This window comes from Haematobia irritans, chromosome 3 (genome assembly GCF_050003625.1).
Source record: "Haematobia irritans isolate KBUSLIRL chromosome 3, ASM5000362v1, whole genome shotgun sequence".
NCBI classification, from domain to species: Eukaryota; Metazoa; Arthropoda; class Insecta; order Diptera; family Muscidae; genus Haematobia; species Haematobia irritans.
In genome coordinates, this window is record NC_134399.1 from 93,942,147 (window position 1) to 93,967,985 (window position 25,839).

General features: G+C 34.5%; 1 protein-coding gene across 1 annotated transcript in view; it reads left to right on the forward strand.

Moving 5' to 3' along the window:
* The window catches only part of AdamTS-B (ADAM metallopeptidase with thrombospondin type 1 motif B), a 126,485-nt gene that overhangs the window by 32,264 nt on the left and 68,382 nt on the right, over positions 1-25,839 (forward strand). Inside the window, exon 2 of the mRNA XM_075300696.1 lies at positions 11,123-11,488. Coding sequence (XP_075156811.1) covers positions 11,398-11,488 — 91 coding nt within the window. The 5' untranslated portion in view covers positions 11,123-11,397. The remainder of the gene's footprint in view (positions 1-11,122; positions 11,489-25,839) is intronic.

A 25,839-nucleotide genomic window follows, 5' to 3' on the forward strand; every position in this document is an offset into this window, starting at 1 on the left:
AATACCGGCCGAATCTTACATACTCATAGAAAAACAATGACACAATAATTTATAATAAACAAGTAAGGAAAGCCTAAAGTCGGGCGGGCCGACTATATTATACCCTTCACCACTATGTAGACAAACATTTGTGTTACCATCTCAACTACCTCAAATTTACTGGGAGCTATAAAAGGTTTGCATTTCCAGATACAAATACTTTTAATGGACACAATTTTTTGCACTTTTACAAAAACTCTAGAATTAAAATTTAAATTGGCTAACGCCCTGTGATGAAACACAATGTTAATAAAAAATATGGGAAATATGAAGCGAGAGAAATTTTAATGCAATTATACAAAGAGCATTTATGATAGCATATCGTATTGGTTAGATCTCGCCAAGATATGTGGTCAAGTGTGGGTTGTGATATATTATTTGGTCAAGTCGGGCGACTTGGAGCCTTATTTAAAACTCAACCGTTCTGTGGAAATTCTGGCATTACAGTGTATAGCATATGACTAAGATATGGGGAAATCATCACAGAATTTTGTATAAAGTCAGGGAATTTTGGACATATTTGTATAAACCGGAAAAACGAATATGTGGAGGTTTTATCTAAATCTGAACCAAATTAAATCAAACTTTACACACCTAAATATCATATTAAATATATTATTTGCGGAAACTATCCAGTAAATTGGAGGAAAATCAAATTGAAAATGGATCTAAAATATGAAAAAGTCTACCATATTTCCCCAAATCTGGTGTACGTATATATGGGAGCTATATATAATCTGAACCGATTTTGACTAAATTTGAACTGCATAGTTAGAACAATAATTCTGCAGTCTCTGCAAAATTTCACGTAAATGGGAGTATAACTTTGGCCCCCCGTGGTCATATGAGTGTAAATCGGGCGAAAGATATATATGGGAGCTATATCTAAATCTGAACCGATTTCAACCAAATTTGGCACACTTACCGATACTATTAAACGTACTCCTTGTGCAAAATTTGAAGCAAGTCAAGGCAAAACTCTGGCTTTTGAGGCCATATAAGTCCAAATCGGACGAAAGATATTTATGGGAGCTATATGTAGGTTAGGTTAGGTTAGGTTAGGTTAGGTGGCAGCCCGATGTATCAGGCTCACTTAGACTATTCAGTCCATTGTGATACCACATTGGTGAACTTTTCTCTTATCACTGAGTGCTGCCCGATTCCATGTTAAGCTCAATAACAAGGGACCTCCTTTTTATAGCCGAGTCCGAACGGCGTTCTACATTGCAGTGAAACCACTTAGAGAAGCTTTGAAACCCTCAGAAATGTCACCAGCATTACTGAGGTGGGATAATCCACCGCTGAAAAACTTTTTATGTAAATCTGAACCGATTTTTCTGGTATTTTGCAAGTTCCTCGGGACTCATAAAATATTCGGATGTACTGAATTTAAAGAACGTCGATTGATAAACACGCCAATTATGGCCAGATCGGGGATAAATATATATGACAGCTATATCGAAATATGAACCGATTGTCTTTGTTCCAAAAAACTACTCTATGCCAAATTTGAGGACGATCGGACTTAAACTGCTACCTGTACTTTGCGCACAAAAATACATGAACAGACGGACAGACAGACAGACAGACAGACGGACAGACAGACAGACATCGCTAAATCGACTCAGAATTGAATTCTATACTAAACGATGAGTCTCTGACATTTCTTTCTTGGCGTTACATACAAATGCACAAACTTATTATACCCTGTACCACAGTAGTGGTGGGGGGCGTGGGCAAATATACCCTGCACCACTTTGTAGATCTACATTTCCGTTACCATATAAAATCCGTCAAATGTGTTGGGTGCTATATATAAAGGTTTTTGTTCCCATATAGATATATTAAAATATGATCAGATCTGCACAAAATTTGTTAGACTTAAAATTTAGGTTGGCCAATGCTCTGGGGTGGAACACAAGGTTAGTAAAAACAAGTATATACAGCAGTAAATTCGTCCGGGCCGAATCTTAAATACCCACCACCACGAATCAAATTTATTATTTAAATGATTACGAGAAGTAAAATCTGGAAATTTTACATTCAGTATCAAGCAATTTTCATGATCAGTGCGCCTTCTATACCCCCAAGAAGTGAAATCGGTCTATATGGAGGCCTGAACCGATAAAAACTAAATCCGATACACGTTTTTGTGAGTCTAAAATACCAGTATACGAGTATTTACACTTTCTGACAAATCGGATAAAAACTACGGTTTGTAGAAACGCAAGGAGTTAAATCGGGAGATCGGTCTTATGGGGACTATACTAAAACATGGACCGATACTCACCGTTTTCGGCGTACCTCTTTATGGTCCTAAAATACTTCTAGATTTCAAATTCCAGGCAAATTAGATAAAAACTACGATTTCTAGAATCCCAAACAATAAAATCATTTCTTGCACACCTATTTATAGTCCTACAAAACCTCCAGATTTTCAATTGCAAGCAAATTGGACAACAACCCGAAAAGTAAAATCGGGAGATCTGTCTATATGGGGGCTATACCAAAACATGGACCGATAATCATCATTTTTGGCACACCTCTTTATGGTCTTAAATTACCTCTAGATTTAAAATTTCAGGCAAATTCATTTTTTAAAATTGTCGTTAATTTATTAAGGAACATAAAATCAGTGTACGTGCTAGAAAATAATAAAGAAAATGCTGTAGAACTGAGGTCACTTTATCCTTAAAAATTGAAATATATCTTCAACACAAAAACATTTGTTTTCTGATTCAATCACGAAATTAAGCGATTCAATTAATTTTTTATTTGAAATATCTTCAAATACGAAAATGATAGTATCAATCACAGTTTTAATTGGTAATTAAAAAAAATACTTGAACAAAAAATTAATTGGTGTCATCAGAAAATTTCAATTAATTTTTTAATTGATTCAATTAAAATTTTAATTGATCATTGTTGTCGTTTTTTCGTTTTGATGTCAAATGCAAAACTCAATTAATTGTTTCATTAAAAACGTAACTATTTTCAATTACTTTCTTAACTGACTTAGTGTTTTTAGTTCGATTTAAAAATTTATTGTTTGAAACAAATTTTTAGTTAAAAATTAAAAAGTTCGATCATTTTTTAAGTCACTTCCGAGTTTGATTAACAAGTTAATTGTATCAATTATTTTTTTAGATAAAATTTTAAAATTTTTAATCATTGACTTAATTTTATGTTTCCATATTGATTAAAAAGTTATTTGTATCAATTAATTGAAAAAAATTTTAAACTTCAATCAACTTTTTAATTGGAAAAATTTTGGTTATTTTATTGTGAATATTATTGAAATCGTCCTTAAAATCGATGATTTTATGCAACTTCACTATAAATCTGAGTATTCAGAGAAAATAGATATCTTTAATGACTTTATGCATAATCCCCTATTCGTAGGATCGGAATCACTACCAAAATCCTTAGAGGAAAGACAACATTTTTGTAACTGACCAAGTTTTTATTTTTTTTTTTTTTTTCAATTATACTTGTTAGTGGCGCTTAGATAAAGAACGAAACATTTACCAAATTTTAGCTTATAAATCATTTTTAACAATTCAATCGTTCAAAATTGTATTGTAAATATATTATGCGATTTATTTTCGTAGTTGTTTATTTCTTATTTTTTTGCGTGTGTGCTTTAATTCCAGGCGCCACTTAACGTTGCCTTTCCAGGTTTTGTGACTACATCTAGACTGAATCGTAGCATTTGATAACTAGTGGCGCTTATTGAATTCATTTGGCGTTTTGTGGTGATCATTAAAATTTAAATTGATTTGAAAACAAAAACCAAAAGAATAACAAAAACAAAATTGAAAAAAAAGAACAATAAAGATTAGCAATATAATATATTGAGACAATAAGCTTTGTATTAAACTACAATTTTTAACCACACCGATATGATCGCAGTTAACAGCAAATTAGCTACAAATTTTTATTAAAATTCTAACGAATTTAGAATTATGGAATAACCCAAAATAATTATCATAAATCAGCGGATATTACTAAATTGAAGAACAAAGATTAGACCGCCATGGTTTTAAAAATTCAGCAGTTTAATATCGGACTACACTAAACAACAAATTTTTTGTTTATGTATTGGAAAACATGCAGTGAAAATTTTCTCAAAGTATTTTTGTAATATAATAACGTAAAATTTTAGGAATTTTTGAAAATTTTATTATTAATAATCCGTTATTCAAAATTAAGTTATTCAAAATTAGAATAATAAGATTTCTTGATAAATGTGTCGAAGCAAAAACTCGAAAAAATATAATAGAAAATATATTTGTACTATGGGCAGACTGTTATAGTAATTGCTTTATAGGACAGAAGATATTTTTGATGTAGCTGTATTTCATGTTTATATCTTTCAACGATAAATAAATCGTTATTATTATTTTTTAGAATTAATTGTAGGTGACCGTAGCTATTGTGGTGCAATGGTTAGCATGGCTGCCTGGAATTTAAAGATTCATAGGTTCAATCCCATTTTTATACCCACCACCATAGAATGGTGACGGGGGTATAATAAGTTTGACATTCCGTTTGTAACACATCGAAATATCGATTTGCGACTATATAAAGTATATATATTCTTGATCAGGGAGAAATTCTAAGACGATATGACCCTGTCCGTCTGGCTGTCTGTCTGTCTGTTGTAATCACGCTACAGTCTTCAATAATGAAGCATTCATGCTGAAATTTTGCACATACTCGTCTTTTGTCTACAGGCAGGTCAAGTTCGAAGATGGGCTATATCGGTCCAGGTTTTGATATAGTCCCCATATAAACCGACCTCCCGATTTGGGGTATTGGGCTTATAACAGGTTGGCTGATAAGTCCCCGGTCTGACACATAAATGGCGTCGTTAGTATTAAATGCATATTTTTTTTAGTATTAAATGCATATTTATATCAAATGATTCGTGACTTCTGTAAGTCAAGTAGTTTGTGAGATAGAGCGTCTGTTGTGAAGCAACTTTTGTTATTGTGAAAAAAATGGAAAAAAGGAATTTCGTGTTTTGATAAAATACTGTTTTCTGAAGGGAAAAAATACGGTGGAAGCAAAAACTTGGTTTGATAATGAGATTCCGGACTCTTCCCCAGGGAAATCAACAATAATTGATTGGTATGCAAAATTCAAGCGTGGTGAAATGAGCACGGAGGACGGTGACGGCATGGAATAATTTTTATCGATTATCTTGAGAAGGGAAAAACCATCAACAGTGACTATTATATGGCGTTATTGGAGCGTTTGAAGGTCGAAATCGCGGCAAAACGGCCCCATATGAAGAAGAAAAAAGTGTTGTTCCACCAAGACAACGCACCGTGCCACAAGTCATTGAGAACGATGGCAAAAATTCATGAATTGGGCTTCGAATTGCTTCCCCACCCACCGTATTCTCCAAATCTGGCCCCCCAGCGACTTTTCTTGTTCTCAGACCTCAAAAGGATGCTCGCATGGAAAAAATTTGGCTGCAATGAAGAGGTGATCGCCGAAACTGAGGCCTATTTTGAGGCAAAACCGAAGGAGTACTACCAAAATGGTATCAAAAATTGGAAGAAGAAAAAAGTGTTGTTCCACCAAGGCAACGCACCGTGCCACAAGTCATTGAGAACGATGGCAAAAATTCTTGAATTGGGCTTCGAATTGCTTCCCCACCCACCGTATTCTCCAGATCTGGCCCCCAGAGACTTTTTCTTGTTCTCAGACCTCAAGAGGATGCCCGCATGGAAAAAATTTGGCTGCAATGAAGAGGTGATCGCCGAAACTGAGGCCTATTTTGAGGCAAAACCGAAGGAGTACTACCAAAATGGTATCAAAAAATTGGAAGGTCGTTATAATTGTTGTATCGCTCTTGAAGGGAACTATGTTGAATAATAAAAACGAATTTTGACAAAAAAATGTGTTTTTCTTTGTTAGACCGGGGACTTATCAGCCAACCTGTTAGAAATCGTAGTTTTTATCCAATTTGCCTGAAATTTGAAATCTAGAGGTATTTTATGACCATAAAAAGGTGTGCCAAAAATATTGAGTATCGGTCCATGTTTTGGTATAGCCCATATAGACTGATCTCCCTATTTTATTTCTTGGGCTTTTAGAAACCGTAGTTTTTATCCAATTTGCCTGAAATTGGAAATCTAGAGGTGTTTTCGGACCATAAAGAGGTGTGCCAAAAATGGTGAGTATCGATTCATGTTTTGGTATAGCCCCCATATAGACCGATCTCCCGATTTTACTTCTTGGGCTTCTAGAATACGCAGTTTTTATCCAAATTGCATGGAATTGTAAATATTCTGGTATTTTAGGCTCGCAAAAACGTGTATCGGATTAAGTTTTTATCGGTCCATTTGGTAAGGCCTCCATATAGATTTTACTTTTTGAGGGCGCACTGATCATGAAAATTCCTTGAAACTCAATGTAAAATTTCCAGATTTTACTTCTCGGGTGAAAATCTACAGATTTAAGATTTCAAACGTTATTTTATAATTTTTTTCGCACACTTACAAGAGATGTTAATGATTCCTCTAAAACTCAAACAAAAATGGTTCTTATAAATCCAGAATCTGATATTGTCTTCAGTGGTAAAATCTTTAAATTTATCTTCGGAAAGTGTACTGGTTGAACTGCTCTGCTTGATCTGTCATCAAACCCCCCTGAAATGTTAAAAGGAAACTATAATATTTGATTCATGGTGGTGGATATTTAAGATTCGGCCTGGCCGAACTTACTGCTGTATATACTTGTATATATTTCCTGTCTCTTACTTTGCTAAAAAACAATAAATACGAAAAATAGATAATTGCCCCACCTTTCCTCTTTATTTTTTCAGTTATAAACACTCTTATGCTTTCATAGTTGTAAGCTAGTGTACGAGTAATGGGTTGTTTTCTATAAGCATAGAACTTATGTGTATGCCATTTGTTAAGTTTTCGAATTTTATTAAATAATGTCTTCCAAATAAATTAATTGGTTTTGGTTTTATGATGTTTTTTATTCAAAGTTATTTGTTTCAATTGGTTTGTTGATAGTGGCAATAAATAAAAGCGAACCCTATTAAAATGTCAATATTATAATTGATTTAAATATAACCATTTGATTTTTTTATTATCTTATTTATGTGTTATTCCAATATGAATGGAATTGAAAGATTTATTGTTAATAAAATGAAAAAATAAAAAAATTCAGCATAACATTTAATTTGAAATTTCTTGATGTTAGGTTAACGCTTACAATAAATCTTTCTCTTAGAAAGTTTTTTCCGTAGAAAAAATATGACTTCGTCTTTGAAGAAAATATTTATTTATTAGAATTAGGCCCAAATAATTTTCTAAAAATCAATGAGATGCATAGTGGTAAAGGGTATAATATAGTCGGCCTCGCCCGACTTAAGACTTTACTTACTTGTTTTTTGATTGGATCAATTAATTTTTTAATTGACCATGATGTTTGATACACATAAACAAATTGTTTTCTGATTCAATCACGAAATTTATTGATCCAATTAATTTTTTAATTGAAATGTCTTCAATCACAGAAATGATAGTACACTTTTCAATGCATCGAGTGCGTTGACACCATGTAAACAAATCAACAAACGAAAAACAATCTAAAATATATACGAGGAATTATTGAGGAAGTTAAAAACCTTATACTTTAAAAAACGCGTGAAATATAATCAGCAAATTTATTGGTGTTCCGACGCATGCTGTGTAAATCAATTGAAGAAACGCATTTGAATACAAACGTACGCACGCACCGCATAGTATGTAATTCTACCTTTAAAAATTCGTCAGATTCATGTGTCATATGCATCCGATACTTTGTCGTGTAACTCAAACAATAGTAGTTCCCACATTAGTTTCTTTTTTGACAATAGCATATAACGTACGTACGCATGATCGGATGGTATGTAATTCCACCTTTACGCTTGAACATCTTTACGTATAAATTTAATTTGAAATAGAATCGGACACAAATGCAAACTTCTACGAAAGACTGTCATCCACAATCGAATTATTTGGATTGTGTTATTTTAAAACTTCTTAACATCGTTTTCTAAATTGTGAGTTAGTCCATACGTGGTATATATTAGACAAAAAAGGTATGTATAGGTAAGTCTACAAATAATTACGAATCGATATGGACTTTTGCACGGTACGTAGAGAGCCAGAATTGAAATATGGGGGTCGCTTATATGGGGGCTATATACAATTATGAACTTGATATGGACCAATTTTTGTGTGATTGCACCCTCAAAAAAAATCGCTTCTTTAACATATGTTCCAAACATATTTTGCAGGAAGCACATATACTATTGGATACTGCCGAAACATTAATATGTTTGTTTTATGTGAACATATTATATGTTTGGAAGCATTTTGAGCCCAAAAATATTATATGCTTGGAAGAATTTTTCCCAAAGACGATTGTGCTCATTGCCCAACATACTCGTAATTTTCAATTCCACGAAACATTTTAGTTCTTGGCACCTTTTTCTGTAATACAAATAATGTTGAAGAAATTATTCACTTTTATAAATTTTTTAAATTTTACCTCTCGCCTGTACGGAGAATCGAACCGAGGACCATACAGTTTGTAAGCCAACACACTATCCACTGGACTACGTAGCTGTTATAGTCACCAGTAGATAATTATCGTTATAAGTTACATTTATATAGCATAGTTTGCAGCGCCCACGAGCCCCTGCAATCATAACATTATTTAACAGAAACATACATTTGTTTGCCACGTGGAGTAGTGGTTAGCATGTCTGCCTTGCATGCAAAGGGTCGTGGGTTCAATCCCTGCTCCGGCCGAACACTTTTTTTAATTTACACATTTATATTTATACTATATTATACTATATTTATATTTATACTATATGATGAAACTTCGAAATGTGGGTTATTAATCATTTTACTGTCCCAACTCTAAAAAGAGTATAGTGCCCTTTCGTTATTTTATGGAGACCCCTGATTTCTTTTAACGAACCAAGGAAAAAATTTTGCCCATAATGCCAAAATGGTAAACAAAACACATGTCCACACATACATAAAATGCTGCTCTCAAGGCGAAAACATATGTTGTTTGTTTTTCAAATGTCTATTCTCTTAGTTCCGAATGTCTATTCTCTTTATTCAAATTAAATAATATTTAGACTTAAGCATATCAAATTTTTGGCCTTATCATAAAACAGTTTTCCGAAACAACATAAAAGCGGTTTCACAGAAATTGTTCTCTTTTGATTCTTTCGCTGTGTTATGTTGATATCTTTCGTCAACTCTTCCGGTTTCCATCTCTATTTCTTTCTCTATACTCTCTTTGTCGCTTTGAATAAAATATCACAACATATGTATGTTTAGTCGAAATTTGTAAATATATATAAGTTTGCATTCACACATATGATTTTTATGAAACATTCATGCCCCAAACATAATATATTCTAACATATTAACATAGATGTCCCAAACATTTATTGTTAGTTTAGGAACATTACATGTTTGCACTTAAATATATTGTCTTTTAAATCTGTGCCCGAAACACATTTTGTTTATATCGGAACATATGAAAAACATATTTTTCTAACAGTGTGGGGATCGATTTATCTGAGGGCTATATATAACTATAGACCGATATGGACCTAGTTAGGCATGGTTGTTAACGGCCATATACTAGCACAATGTACCAAATTTCAACTGACTCGAATGAAATTTGCTCCTCCAAGTGGCTCCAAAACCAAATCTCGGGATCGGTTTATATGGGGGCTATATATGATTATGGACTGATATGGACCACTTTTGGCATGGTTGTTAAATATCATACACTACTACTAAATATCATATACTACCACCACCAAATACCAAATTTCAACCAGATCGGATGAATTTTGCTTCTCCAAGAGTCACCGGAGGTCAAATCTGGGGATCGGTTTATATGGAGGCTATATATAATTATGGACTGATATGAACCAATTCCTGCATGGTTATTGGATATCATATACTAACATCACGTACCAAATTTCAACCGAATCGGTTTGATGCCATATATTAACACCACGTACCAAATTTCAACTAAATCAGATGAATTTTGGTCTTCCAAGAGGCTCCGGAGGTCAAATCTGGTGATCGGTTTATATGGGGGCTGTATATAATTATGGGCCGATGTGGACTAATTTTTGCATGGTCATTAGAGACCGTATACTAACACCACGTACCAAATTTCAGCCGGATCGGATGAAATTTGCTTCTCCTAGAGACTCCGCAAGCCAAAATGGGGGGATCGGTTTATATGGGGGCTATATATAATTATTGACCGATGTGAACAAATTTTTGCATAGTTGTTAGAGACCATATACTTACACCGTGTACCAAATTTCAGCCCGATCGGATAAAATTTGCTTCTCTTAGAGGCTCCGTAAGCCAAATCTGGTGATCGGTTTATATGGGGGCTGTATATAATTATGGGCCGATGTGGACCAATTTTTGCATGGTCATTAGAGACCGTATACTAACACCATGTACCAACCAGCCGGATCGGATGAAATGTGCTTCTCTTAGACGATCCGCAAGACAAATTTGGGGGTCCGTTTATATGGGGGCTATACGTAAAAGTGGACCGATATGGCCTATTGGCAATACCATCCGACCTACATCAATAACAACTACTTGTGCCAAGTTTCAAGTCGATAGGTTGTTTCGTTCGGAAGTTAGCGTGATTTCAACAGACGGACGGACGGACATGCTCAGATCGACTCAGAATTTCACCACGACCCAGAATATATATACTTTATGGGGTCTTAGAGCAATATTTCGATGTGTTACAAACGGAATGACAAAGTTAATATACCCCCATCCTATGGTGGAGGGTATAAAAATATCATGTATGTGTAATAGGTTTGATTTTTTCATGTGTAGAAAATTTTCGTAAAAACACACAAAAATTAATATCAATAAAATTAAAGTTTAAATTTTATCAATTAAATATAATGGAATTTTTGTATAACACAAAATTTTTTAACATTGAAAATTATATATTTTTTATTTAAAGTCTATTTCGTATTTTTTTCTACTTTCAGATATATGTGTGAATTCAACATCACATTTTCGTAATTTCTGATTCAATACAAAATGTCTGGAGAGCAATGTTAATAAAAATTATGTATAAATCGTATAAACTGATTGATAATGGATAATATTTATCATCACAAGCGAAATTATTGGAAAATATAATCATTGAGTTATTCCTATATATTAACGAAAATTCAAAAGTGAATAACTAAGAATAATTTAGAAATTAAAAAGTCGCCTCATTTTGATGATACGAAACCTCATGTTTAAATTCGAATAAATCATGGCAGCACAGAAACGTTTTAAGGCTATAATTTGCCTTCTGGTCACAACCACAACATTGCACGTTTATGGAGCTGAACAATTACTTGTTGGTAAGTTACTATAAAATACTATCGATCACATCTAAAGCCTTAAGCGATTATGTTTATACCCTGCGCCACACTGTGGAACAGGGTATTATAAGTTAGTGCATATGTTTGCAACACCCAGAAGGAGAAGAGATAGATATATGGTGTCTTTGGCAAAAATGCTCAGGGTGGGCTCCTGAGTCGATATAGCCATGTCCGTCTGTCTGTGAACACATTTTTGTAATCAAAGTCTTCGTCGCAGTTTTAGTCCAATCGACTTCGAATTTGGCACAAGTATGTGTTTTGGCTCAGAATAGAACCCTATTGATTTTGGAAGAAATCGGTTCAGATTTAGATATAGCTCCCGTATATATCTTTCACCCGATATGGACTTATATCGCCCCAGAAGCCAGAGTTTTACCCTGATTTGCTTAAAAGTTTGCTCAAGAAGAACAATTGGTACTATAGTCAAGTGTGCCAAATTTTATTGAAATCGGTCCAGATTTAGATATAGCTCCCATATATATCTTTCGCTCGATATGGGCTAAAATGGTCCCAGAAGCCAGAGTTTTACCCCAATTTGATTGAAATTTTGCACTAGGAATACAATTAGTAGTGTAGCTAATAAAGTGTGCCAAATTTTATTGAAATCGGTTCAGATTTAGCTCCCATATATATCGTTCGCCCGATTTATACTCACAGTGGCCAATCTTTTTACTTCCGATTTACTTGAAATTTTGCACAGGAAGTAGAATAAAAATTCCAACTGTATGTACCAAGTTTGGTTGAAATCGGTTCAGATTTAGATATAGCTCACATACATAACTTTCGCCCGATTTACACTCATATGACCACAGAGGCTAATTTTTTACTCCGATTTAGTTGAAATTTTGCACAGGGAGTGGAATTAGCATTATAGCTATGCGTGCCAAATTTTGTTGAAATCGGTTCAGATTTAGATATAGCTCCCATATATATGTTTTTCTGATTTCGACAAAAATGGTCAAAATTCCAACATGTTCCATGTAAAATCGCCACTGCTTAGTCGAAAAGTTTTAAAAATTACTCTAATTTTCCTAAACTTCTAATACATATATATCGAGCGATAAATCATAAATAAACTTTTGGAAAGTTTCCTTAAAATTGCTTCAGATTTAAATGTTTCCCATATATTTTTACTAACATTGTGTTCCACCCTAGTGCATTAGCCGACTTAAATTTTGAGTATATAGATTTTGTAGAAGTCCAGATCGAGTGATATTTAAATGTATGTATTTGGGACAAACTTTTATATATAGCCCCCAACACATTTGACGGAAGTCTATCAAATTCTGTCCAGACCGAGTGATATTTAAATGTATGTATTTGGGACAAATCTTTATATATAGCACCCAACACATTTGACGGATGTGATATGGTATATCGTGGTGCAGGGTATAATATAGTCGACCCCGCCCATCCGCTTCGAAACTTATATATTTATGGATTTAAATGTAAATGCTTTGACACAGAATATATCCAATGCATCAAATGTTTATCTGAAAATCTTAGACGTTGTGGGTCGAAATGAAGCCAATGCCGGGGACCAAATTGGTATTTCACATTTATAGCAGTGAGTCGGATCTTAACAGCTCCGCAAAAAAGCGCCAAGACTTTAGTGGCATTTTGCAACCTTTCTGGCGCAATGCGTCTTTTTTAAAACATCACATGTCTGTGACTAAGGATTATATTATAAACTGGCCATATTTTTGATGTAACCCCATATATTGGGTAACTGATATGCAACGCAACATCTTAAGACGCCCCTTTACACATTTTTGTGAAGATGAAACTAGCGATAGCTTTTTTGTAATTTTTTTTGACCCGTCACATTTTTTATTACAGTAATTTCAATATCCCACATAAATAGTCATCGGCGTGAAAACGGATCCAATTTTATTTGCAAAATGACATTGAACAATCCCATACTATTACTAAATGAAATCAAAGCACGTAAATTGATTTTCTGTTTGCTTTAAAAAATGGCCAATTAAATAAATCTGACAAATTCATTGAATCTGGTGTTGGAGTTTTTCGTTTTTTACTTATTTTGCGGGTGTTATTTTTGTAATTGAAACTTCTTGCTCTATTTGGTTGTGAGCAATAAAAACAAATTGTATACAATAATTTATAGCGTAACAAATTAAATTGGAGCTACTTTCAAGAGTATTGACATTTAAGAAATATATCGTGGCTTTGGACTTTTTGCACATAAGCGGATTTCAATAAGCTAAACGTAGTTTTATGGACAGAATTGTATTGATCATATTACGCACTTTGCAACACATAGAAATAAAATTTTGACAAAATTTTTTAGAGAAATCAAAATTTGACAAATTTGTTTATCGATAACTTTAATATTAATTAAAAAATGCGATTTAATAACATTTGGTAAATTTTTGGTAGGTACACTGCCTTTGAATACATTTTTTCAGAGATTTGATGGATTCTCTCATTTCTTGGTTTCTGTCATTCTACCTTTTTGTTTTCCTTGTTGTGTTTGAAATGTGCATATTGGAATTTTAGGAATACCATACTTTATAAAAATGTTTGGAACAGATTATACAATTTTTACAAACGTCAAATATTGATTTTTGTGAAAAGAATGTTTATTTCGAACAGACCATCCCCTTAATTATAACTAATCTTAATGAAGTCGTATTTGTTTTATACCCTCCACCATAGGATGGGGGTATATTAACTTTGTCATTCCGTTTGTAACACATCGAAATATTGCTCTAAGACCCCATAAAGTATATATATGCTGGGTCGTGGTGAAATTCTGAGTCGATCTGAGCATGTCCGTCCGTCCGTCCGTCTGTTGATATCACGCTAACTTCCGAACGAAACAAGCTATCGACTTGAAACTTGGCACAAATAAATATAAACCGATCCCCCGATTTGGCTTGCGGAGCCTCTAAGAGAAGCAAATTTCATCCGATCCGGCTGAAAGTTGCAAAAATTGGTCCACATCGGTCCATAATTATATATAGCCCCCATATAAACCGATCACCAGATTTGACCTCCGGAGCCTCTTGGAAGACCAAAATTCATCTGATTCAGTTGAAATTTGGTACGTGGTGTTAATATATGGCCTCAAACACCCATGCAAAAATTGGTCGAAAACGGTCAATAATTATATATAGGCCCCATATAAACCGATCCCCAGATTTGACCTCCGGAGCCCCTTGGAAGAGCAAAATTCATCCGATTCGGATGAAATTTGGTACGTGATGTTAGTATATGATATCCACCAATCATGCAGGAATTGGTTCATATCAGTCCATAATTATATATAGCCCCCATATAAAGCGATCACCAGATTTGACCTCCGGTGCCTTTTGGAAATTTGGTACGTGGTGGTAGTATATGATATTTAACAACCATGCCATAAGTGGTCTATATCAGTCCATAATCATATATAGCCCCCATATAAACCGATCCCGAGATTTGGTTGTGATCCTCTTGGAGAAGCAAATTTCATCCGAGTTAATTGAAATTTGGTACATTGTGCTAGTATATGGCCGTTAACAACCATGCCTTACTTGGTCCCCAATCACACATAAATTGGTCCATATCAAGTTCATAATTCTATATAGCCCCCATATAAGCGACTCCCATATTTCAATTTTGGCTCTCTACGTACCGTGCAAAAGTCCATGCCGATTCGTAATTATTTGTAGACTTAACATAGCATACCTATACATAGCATTTTTGTCTAATATATACCACGTATGGACTAACTCACAATTTAGAAAACGATGTTAAGAAGTTTTAAGATACCACAATCCAAGTAATTCGATTATGGATGACAGTCTTTCGTAGAAGTTTCTACGCAATCCATGGTGGAGGGTACATAAGATTCGGCCTGGCCGAACTTACGGCCGTATATACTTGTTATTTTCTTTTTCGTAAAATCGAACGTAAATTTTGTTCAAACATTTGTTACCCTGTAGGAAATGTCAATAGTGAAACTGTAGTGAATAACTACTGACCATGTCACCAGTACTACTGACAAAGTACCCCACACATTGTATTTTACTATAGACATTTAACATATGCTTGTCATTGAAAATCCACTACTGACAGTAGAACTACTGACAAGATGGTACTTATGGGACCATATGGAGACATTGGAACTAACGAATCAGTAGTACTTTGTCGCTACTTTAGTCAACACTTTTGGATTTTTTTGTAAATAAAAGGGTTACTTTTTTGTTTTAATTTATATTGTTTATTAAGTATATTGGCGAAATATTAACATACAATAAAATCAGGCTTACAAAATCTTTAAAACTAGGTACATGTAGTCTCTTTTTAATATTGAAACGTTTAAAATAAATATCTCATATTCTCCTGGGCTGGCTAAACCTCCCAATGTCAAAGATTTCATCGCTTTCATTTTTCTTATTTTGCGACTTGCTTGTAGTGGTGTGCTCATTCTGTAGTGTGACAATTCTGTAGAACTGGAAATAACGTCAGAAAATAGAAAAATTAATAATATATAATATAATAAATTCCTTGAACAGATTTTACCTATCATAGCCGCAAATATCTAGGCCTTCCTCCTTTAAATTAACCAGTAGTCCCTCTAGGCAATTTCAGATTGGTGCTGTTTTGATAAACCATTGTTTTATTGTTCGCAAATTCCGATTTCGGTTGGTCCTATCCCCTAATGTCCACCGAACTCTCCACAGGATTCATCAGCATCCTTAAATTCGTGCAATCTAAGATACTCACTAAAATCTTTCCTCTCTAAGAAGTGTTTTCTATTTTTATACAAATTCGATTAATTTTCACTATTCTTTTAAAATTTCTTTCTCATATTAAATTTTTTATAGCTGTCAAAATGTCTACCCATCAAACGCAAGTGTAGATCATTTGTTGACAATGTCACCATAATAGTTGACAAAAGTGGTGACTTTGAGACAATAGACCCCAGTCTTCCTACAGGGTATTTAGAATACTCAATGCACGCAGAGAAGGAATATGATCACCTCAAACATGTTTCAAGAGCAAAATGTTATTTTTGTATGGTGACCATGTAACATGTTTTTCACTAAAATGTCATTTTCTCGTCAAATATAACCTGCTTGATGAAATCAGATACATGATTTCCGAGAAAATAACATTTTGTTCTTAAAACATGTTTGAGGTGATCATAAAGGGTGATATGGTCAAAATTTGGTCAATATAAACTTGACGTATTTCTTTCACTTTTGCATTTAAAAAACCTGAAAACCCGTCATTTTGAAGGTGTGTGTGTAGAATGTTGCTCCTATTTTGATTTTGGAATTCACACTTCAGTTGACAAAATGCCGTCCAAGCAAGAAGAGCAGCGTATCAAAATTTTGCTCGCGCATCGCGAAAATCCGAGCTACTCGCACGCAAAGCTGGCAAAATCGCTAAAAGTTGCCAAATCAACCGTTACAAATGTAATTAAAGTGTTTGGGGAACGTTTGTCGATAGCCAGGATGTCTTGATCGGGGGGAAATCGAAAACCGGAAACCGCTGAGACGACAAATAGAGTTGCCGGTAGTTTCAAGCGAATGTATCGTCTACAACCGTGCATCGAGCCAAAAAACGAGCCGGAATATCGACTTACAAGAAGGTAGTGACTCCAAATCGCGATGATAAACAAAATACGACGGCCAAAGCGCGATCCCGGATGCTGTACAAGACGATGCTGACGAAGTTTGACTGCGTGGTAATGGACGACGAAACCTACGTCAAAGCCGACTACAAGCAGCTTCCGGGACAGGAGTTTTATACGGCAAAAGGAAGGGGAAAGGTAGCAGATATTTTCAAGTACATAAAACTGTCAAAGTTCGCAAAGAAATATCTGGTTTGGCAAGCCATCTGTACTTGTGGTTTGAAAAGCAGCATTTTCATAGCTTCCGGGACTGTCAACCAATAAATTTACGTGAAAGAGTGTTTGAATAAACGTCTGCTGCCTTTCCTGAAGAAACACGGTTGTTCCGTACTGTTTTGGCTGGATTTGGCATCTTGCCATTACGGTAAAAAGGACATGGAGTGGTACGCCGCCAACAACGTGCAGGTGGTTCCCAAGAACAAGAACCCTCCCAACACGCCAGAGCTCCGCCCAATTGAGAAATACTGGGCTATTGTCAAGCGGAACCTAAAGAAGACCAAAAAACTGCTAAGGACGAGCAGCAGTTCAAGGCAAACTGGCTTTCTGCGGCGAAGAAGGTGGACAAGGTGGCTGTACAAAATCTGATGGCAGATGTCAAGCGTGAGGCCCGGCAATTCGGATTTGGAAAAGCGAAAGCCTAACTGAATATTTTTCCTGAATTTTATACTAATTGAACTTGAAAAAGAAATTTAATTTGATTTTCTAAATAAACGATTTCACCGATTTACACGCGTTTTCCCTTGACCAAATTTTGACCGTATCACCCTTTATTCCTTCTCTGGGTGTGTCAGGAATTTGGACATACGACTGTATTTTATATTTCTGTCATTTATTTGAAAATCTAAGCTACCCCCAGTATAGTAACGCGCTTCTGACATCTATTAAATATATTCACAGCATATTCTGCCGTCATGGTTTTCAATTTAAATTTTAGTTCTTTTTTTGTTTGTTTCTTTTTTATGCAAAGCTTACGCCAACGTATGTATTTATGAGTTTGTTTATTGAATTATTTTATTTTATTTTATGAATGAATTTTTGTTTTCTTAGTGGCTTGGCGTAGTGATAGCGGTATAGTAGAGATAGTCGGCATTGCAAGTTCTATGAAAAATGATCGCAAAGATTTTATATTTCGATTTGTTGAGATTTTTAGCTACAAAATGGAGTAGTATTTTGTGCGGACAAGGATTTTGGGAAAGTCTTCGATAATTTTTTAAAAAAAATAAAGGCAACGAGGATTTTAATATTAAAACGGCCATAAGTTCGATCAAGCTGAAAAACTAGTATATACAGAAGTAAGTTCGGCAGGGCCGAATTTTAAATACCCACCACCATGTATCATAACATAATAGTTTACCAGTTTACGTCGTAGCGGGTTTGTTGATAATATATAGAATGTCAGGGGGTTTGATGACAAGTATTCTCCCAAGCAATTCAGTTCATCCAGTACGCTTCCCGAAGATAGATTTAAAGATTCTACCTATGATTCTGGATTTATAAGAACCAATTTTGTTTGAGTTTTAGAGAAATCGTGCCAATGATTATAATGCCTTGATTAGAAATCTTAAATCTGTACCGCCATTATTTAAATGATTACGAATAGTAAAATCTGGAAGTTGTACTTTCAGTTTCAAGCCATTTTCATGAGCAGTGCGCCTGCTATATACTGAAAGAAAAGTTTTCTTTTCTGAGGAACGAAATTTCCGACAAGCAAAGTTTTCTTTTGACACAAATTTTAGAGACAATAGTTGAATCGCTTATCAAAAATTCGGATTAATTTGCTCTAAACGAGAATACTTTATACGAAAGGGAATTTCGTTTGTCTAAAATTTCATTCCGGAGGAAAATATTTTTTCTTTGCGTGTACCCTCAAGAAGAGAAATTGGTCTATATCGATGCCTTGCCAAATAGACCGATAAAAATAAATGCGATACAAATTTTTCAGGGTCTACAATACCAGCATATTTACATTTACGAGCAAATCGGATAAAAACTACGATTTCTAGAAGCCCAAGGATTTAAATCGGGAGATCGGTCTATGTGGGGGTTATACCAAACCATGGGTCGACACACACCATATTCAGCTGACCATTTTGTGGTCAGTCGGATTCTAGAAGTTCTAGAAATAAATTCGGGAGGTAGGTATGTATGCGGACTATACCAAAAAGATGGACCACTACTCACCATTTTCGACACACCTCTTAATTTCAGAAAAATTAGGTAAAAACTACGAATTCTAGAAGCCCAAGAAGTATAGATGGGAGATCAGTCTATATGGGGGCTACACCAAAACATCGACCGATGCATTCCATTTTCGGCAATTTCAGGCAAATCGGATAGTAAATAAAGTTTCTAGAAGCCCAAGAAATAAAATCGGGAGATCGGTCTATATGGGGGCTATACCAAAAGATGGACCGATACGCCCCATTTTCGCCATACCTGTTTGTGGTCCTAAAATACCTCTTGATTTCAAATTTCAGGCAAATCGGATAGTAAATACAGTTTCCAGAAGTCCGAGAAGTAAAATCGGGAGATCGATCTATATGGTGGCTATACGAAAAGATGGACCAATACGTCACACCTATTTTTGGTCCTAGAATACCTCTAGATTTCAAATTTCAGGCAAAGCGGATAGAAAATATCAAAATACACAGCCAAGAAACAAAATTGTTATATCGGTCTATATGGCGGCTATATCAAAACATGGACCGATTGGCACCATTTTCGGCGCAGCTTTTTAGAGTCCTGAAAATACCTCTTGATTTCCACTTTCAAGCAAATTAGATAAAAACTACGGTTTTTATAAGCCCAATACCCCAAATCGGGAGGTCGGTTTATATGGGGACTATATGAAAACTTCCCATCTTCGAACCTGTCTGCAAACAAAAACAAATCTGTGTCAAATTTCAGGACGGTAGCGCTATTGTAAAGAGTCGACATACATTTTCGGTGTGCAGTAACCTGTGGCGTATGAGTAACAAAGTTAGCAACGATTATACGTCGCGATGAACGACTAGAGCCCAGCAAAAAAAATTGGAAGTTGTTCAACAAACATTTCTTTTGAAGAACATTCCACGATCCCCCCATCAATTTCTTTCCACCTTCAATGATGTTTTTTTTTTTTTTTTTTTTGAACAAGTCTTAGAAAATACGCCATTTGGCGGTTTAAAGTCAATATTTAAATTTTAGACAATTAAAAGAGAGAAAAAAAAGTTACTCGGCGGTGAATCGAACATGTGCCTGTTGAATTTCTCACTTCCATGGAAGTTCTTTTGAGAAGGTTTTGCAAATAACGAGAATTTAATTTAATTTTGTATTGATACGAAAAAACAAAATAAATGTTATGTACAACATAAAATACAATCTTTTGAAAAACATATTTGCTAAAAAAAATTGACGTTGGTGAAATTTGAATCTGTGTTCTTAAGTTTGTCATTCAGTTTGTAACACTCTAAATATCGAATTCCGACTATATAAAGTATTTATATTCTTGATCAGGGAGAAATTCTAAGACGATATAACGATGTCCGTCTGTCTGTCTGGAGTCTGTTGTAATCACGCTACAGCGTGATAAATAATAAAGCTATCTTAATCGAGCTTCTAGAAACCGTAGTTTTTATTCAATTTGCTTGAAATTTTAAATCTAGAGGTTTTTGGGGACCATAAATAGGTGTTTCGAATAAATTGTGTATCGATATAGATTTTGATATATCCCCCTTATAAACCCGCCCTCCGATTTGGGGTCTTAAAATATAGGTTTTTCAGAATTACAACTAGGTGTGGTGAATTTTGTGTATCGGTGCATATTTTTGGCATAACACCCATATAGAGTGATTTCCTGATTTAACTCCTTGGGCTTATATAAACAGTAGTTTTTATCCGATTTGCCTGAAATTGTACGGGTTTAGTTTTTGTCGCTCCATTTGGCAAGGCCTCCATATAGACCTATTTCACTTCATGAGGGTATAGAAGGCGCACTGATCATGAAAATTGCTTGAAACTGAAAGTAAAATTTCCAAATCTATAGATTTTACATTTGCAATCAAGGCATTATTTAACAATTCCTATTTATTATCATTCTATACCGCTATATATTATCAAGTAATACTCTACGACGAAGAGTTTTCAAAGGTAACTGTTATACTTGATTCATGGTGGTGGGTATTTAAGATTCGGTCTGGCAGAACTTACTGCTGCATATACACGGATGAAAAAGACTGTATTTCATATGTTTGGCTATAAACATTATATGTTTGGAGCACAAATTTTTAAACACAATATTTTTGAGTGCAAGCATATAATGTTCATAAACTAGCATAACATGTTTGGGACATATATGTTAATATGTTAGAACATATTATGTTTGGGACATAAAATGTTTGTAAATATAATATGCTTGGATGCAAACATATATTAATTTAGAAATAGCCTATAAACATATATGTGTTTAGTAGCTTGGAGCGCTATTTAACAGGGAGCGATATTGAATTAAGTTGGTGGTTGTTGCTTGTTATTACAAAATTAACATTTTATTTTTCCTTGGGCAATTGATCAGCTACTTCTTTGATCCTTACAAACTGTGTGGTCCGCTGTTCGAATCCCCGTCCGGCAAAAGGTAAAATTAAAATAAAAAAAATCATAAAATTGAATAATTTCTTCTACAATGTTTGTATTACAGAAAAAGGTGCTAAGAACTAAAAAATCTCGTGGAAGTGAGAAAGATGTGGGGGAATATACAATTAGGCAGAAACAAAATTTTGAGCATTCAGGTCGAAAACCTATGTTGTTAGCACCTATATTACCTGTTTATTTTCGTAATTCATTATGATTGTAAATATATAAATAAATAAATAAAATTTGGACACAATATTGTTTGGGAGAATTTTTTTTAAGCATATAATATTTTTGGGTGCAAAATGCTTCCAAACATATTATATGTTCACATAATAACATATTGTTTTTTGGAAGACAACATTATTGAATTTGGATGCAAAAATACAAAATGTTTGGAACTTAGACTACCCAAACATATATTGTTTAGACCAATATGCTTTCAAACATATTATATATTGGAAGAGATCAAACATATAAATGTTTGGGCAATACCCAAAAATGTATATGCTTGAAGCAAAATATGTTTGGGAGTATATGTTACAGAAGCGATTTTTTGTGAGCGTGTACTTGTTTAAAACTCAATTAAGACTTTAATTTGAAAAATTTTTTGTAAATTTTTTTTCTGTGTAGTCAAAGTTATATCTTTACAAGGGAGCCACCGTGGTGCAATGGTTAGCATGCCCGCCTTGCATACACAAGGTCGTGGGTTCGATTCCTGCTTCGACCGAACACCAAAAAGTTTTTCAGCGGTGGATTATTCCACCTCAGTAATGCTGTTGACATTTCTGAGGGTTTCAAAGCTTCTCTAAGTGGTTTCACTGCAATGTGGAACGCCGTTCGGACTCGGCTATAAAAATGAGGTCCCTTGTCATTGAGCTTAACATGGAATTGGGCAGCACTCAGTGATAAGAGAGATGTTCACCAATGTGGTATCACAATGGACTGAATAACAGGTTAACTGATAAGTCCCCGGTCTAACAAAGAAAAATACATTTTTTTGTGAAAATTCGTTTTTATTATTCAACATAGTTACCTTCAAGAGCGATACAACGATTATAACGACCTTCCAATTTTTCGATACCATTTTGGTAGTACTCCTTCGGTTTTGCCTCAAAATAGGCCTCAGTTTGGGCGATCACCTCTTCATTGTAGCCAAATTTTTTCCCTGCGAGCATCCTTTTGAGGTCCGAGAACAAGAAAAAGTCGCTGGGGGCCAGATCTGGAGAATACGGTGGGTGGGGAAGCAATTCGAAGCCCAATTCATGAATTTTTGCCATCGTTCTCAATGACTTGTGGCACGGTGCGTTGTCTTGGTGGAACAACACTTTTTTCTTCTTCATTTCTTCTTGCCGCGATTTCTTCAAACGCTCCAATAACACCATATAATAGTCACTGTGGACGGTTTTTCCCTTCTCAAGATAATCGATAAAAATTATTCCATGCGCATCCCAAAAAACAGAGGCCATTTCTTTGCCATCGGACTTTAGAGTCTTTCCACGCTTCGGAGACGGTTCACCGGTTGCTGTCCACTCAGCCGACTGTCGATTGGACTCAGGAGTGTAGTGATGGATCCATGTTTCATCCATTGTCACATATCGACGGAAAAACTCGGGTGTATTACGAGTTAACAGCTGCAAACACCGCTCAGAATCATCAACACGTTGTTGTTTTTGGTCAAATGTGAGCTCGCGGGGCACCCATTTTGCACAGAGCTTCCGCATATCCAAATATTGACGAATGATATGACCAACACGTTCCTTTGATATCTTTAAGGCCTCTGCTATCTTGATCAACTTCATTTTACGGTCATTCAAAATCATTTTGTGGATTTTTTTGATGTTTTCGTCGGTATCCACCTCTTTCGGGTGTCCACTGCATTCACCGTCCTCCGTGCTCATTTCACCACGCTTGAATTTTACATACCAATCAATTATTGTTGATCTCCCTGGGGCAGAGTCCGTAAACTCATTATCAATCCAAGTTTTTGCTTCCACCGTATTTTTTCCCTTCAGAAAACAGTATTTTATCAAAACACGAAATTCCTTTTCTTCCATTTTTTTCACAATAACAAAAGTTGCTTCACAAAAGACGCTCTATCTCACAAACTAATTGACTTACAGACGTCAAATTTTTGACACGGATCATTTGAAGGTTGGTACTATATAAAAATAATATGCATTTAATACTAGCGACGCCATCTATGTGTCAGACCGGGGACTTATCAGCCAACCTGTTAGTCTAAGTGAGCCTGATACATCGGGCTGCCACCTGACCTAGCCTATATCGTTAGAAGCAAATAAATATTTATATATAACAGCCGTTGACGCTTTCAATGCTCTCTGACGCACAATGTTTTGCGCACAATGTTTTGAGTCGATTTTCGACTTCATCAAAATTCGAATATAAAGATTACAAAAAGTATACTTCGACTTGTGCACGCTCACAAAAAATCGCTTCTGTAACATATACTCCCAAACATATTTTGCTTCAAGCATATACATTTTTGGGTATTGCCCAAACATTTATATGTTTGATCTCTCCCAATATATAATATGTTTGAAAACATATTGGTATAAACAATATATGTTTGGATAGTCTAAGTTCCAAACATTTTGTATTTTTGCATCCAAATGCAATAATGTTGTCTTCCAAAAAACAATATGTTATTATGTGAACATATAATATGTTTGGAAGAATTTTGCACCCAAAAATATTATATGCTTAAAAAAATTCTCCCAAACAATATTGTGCTCAAAATTTTATTTATTTATTTATATATTTACAATCATAATGAATTATGAAAATAAACGGGTAATATAGGTGCTAACAACATAGGTTTTCGACCTGAATGCTCAAAATTTTGTTTCTGCCCAATTGTATATTCCCCCACATCTTTCTCACTTCCACGAGATTTTTTAGTTCTTAGCACCTTTTTCTGTAATACAAACATTGTAGAAGAAATTATTCAATTGTATAATTTTTTTATTTTAATTTTACCTTTTGCCGGACGGGGATTCGTACAGCGGACCACACAGTTTGTAAGGATCAAAGAAGGATCAATTGCCCAAGGAAAAATAAAATGTTAATTTTGTAATAACAAGCAACAACCACCAACTTAATTCATTTTTTTTTCCTTTCCAATGACAGCACATATAAGTCGGTGTACCCAACTGTTGACGGCTTATCATAATGTTTTTCAGGATTTCGATTGAATTTTTTGCATTCAGTTTTGTTTGCTTTTTTAGATACCATTACATAATAATTGCCCATAATCACCATAAGCCATGTAATTATTTTTAATTAAATAAAAAAAAAACAACTACCACTTGTACGCCGACGCCACTACATGTTTCCATTATGTTTAGCTGCAGTTCAGATCACTTTACCAGTGTTATTATTTTTTTTTTTTTTTTGTGCAGTACATCTAGTATAGCAATTTCATATGGTGTGATTTATGGGATGTCCAACGACGTCATTTATTTTAATAATAATTATTCAATGAATTTTTGTCATATAATTTAACGACTCTATTTGTGATCATGTAAACAGAAGTGTATACACATGGAGTGTACTAATTTTTGTAGCATTTCCATTAATAGTTATAGGGTGGTCTTGGTATAAAGTTGCTGTCAAATCTTAGTTATTTTTTGTTTGTTTTGTAATCATAAATAATGGTTTTAGTTACGAATTACTACTAAGAGATTAGGTCTAGTTTAAACAATTTTTTTCTGCAGTATTGCCATAGAAGTTTTGCCCTAGGTGTTTTGCGTAAAATGTGCCTTTAAAAGTATTGAAATTGCCATGGACTAGAAACTAGTTCAATGTATATATTTTATGATAAATTTATATGAAATAGTGAAATTTTACATTGACTTAAATCAAGCATTCAATTTTAATCCCCTCTCCCCTCAAAAAAAAACCTATAATATGTGCTTTGAAAAGAGTATTTTATTAAATATATTTAATATATTTTTATTAAATATATTAAATATATTTTTCTGTTTTAAACCCTGCGCCACACTGTGTGCAACACCCAGAAGGAGACTAGATAGACACATGGTGTCTTCAACAT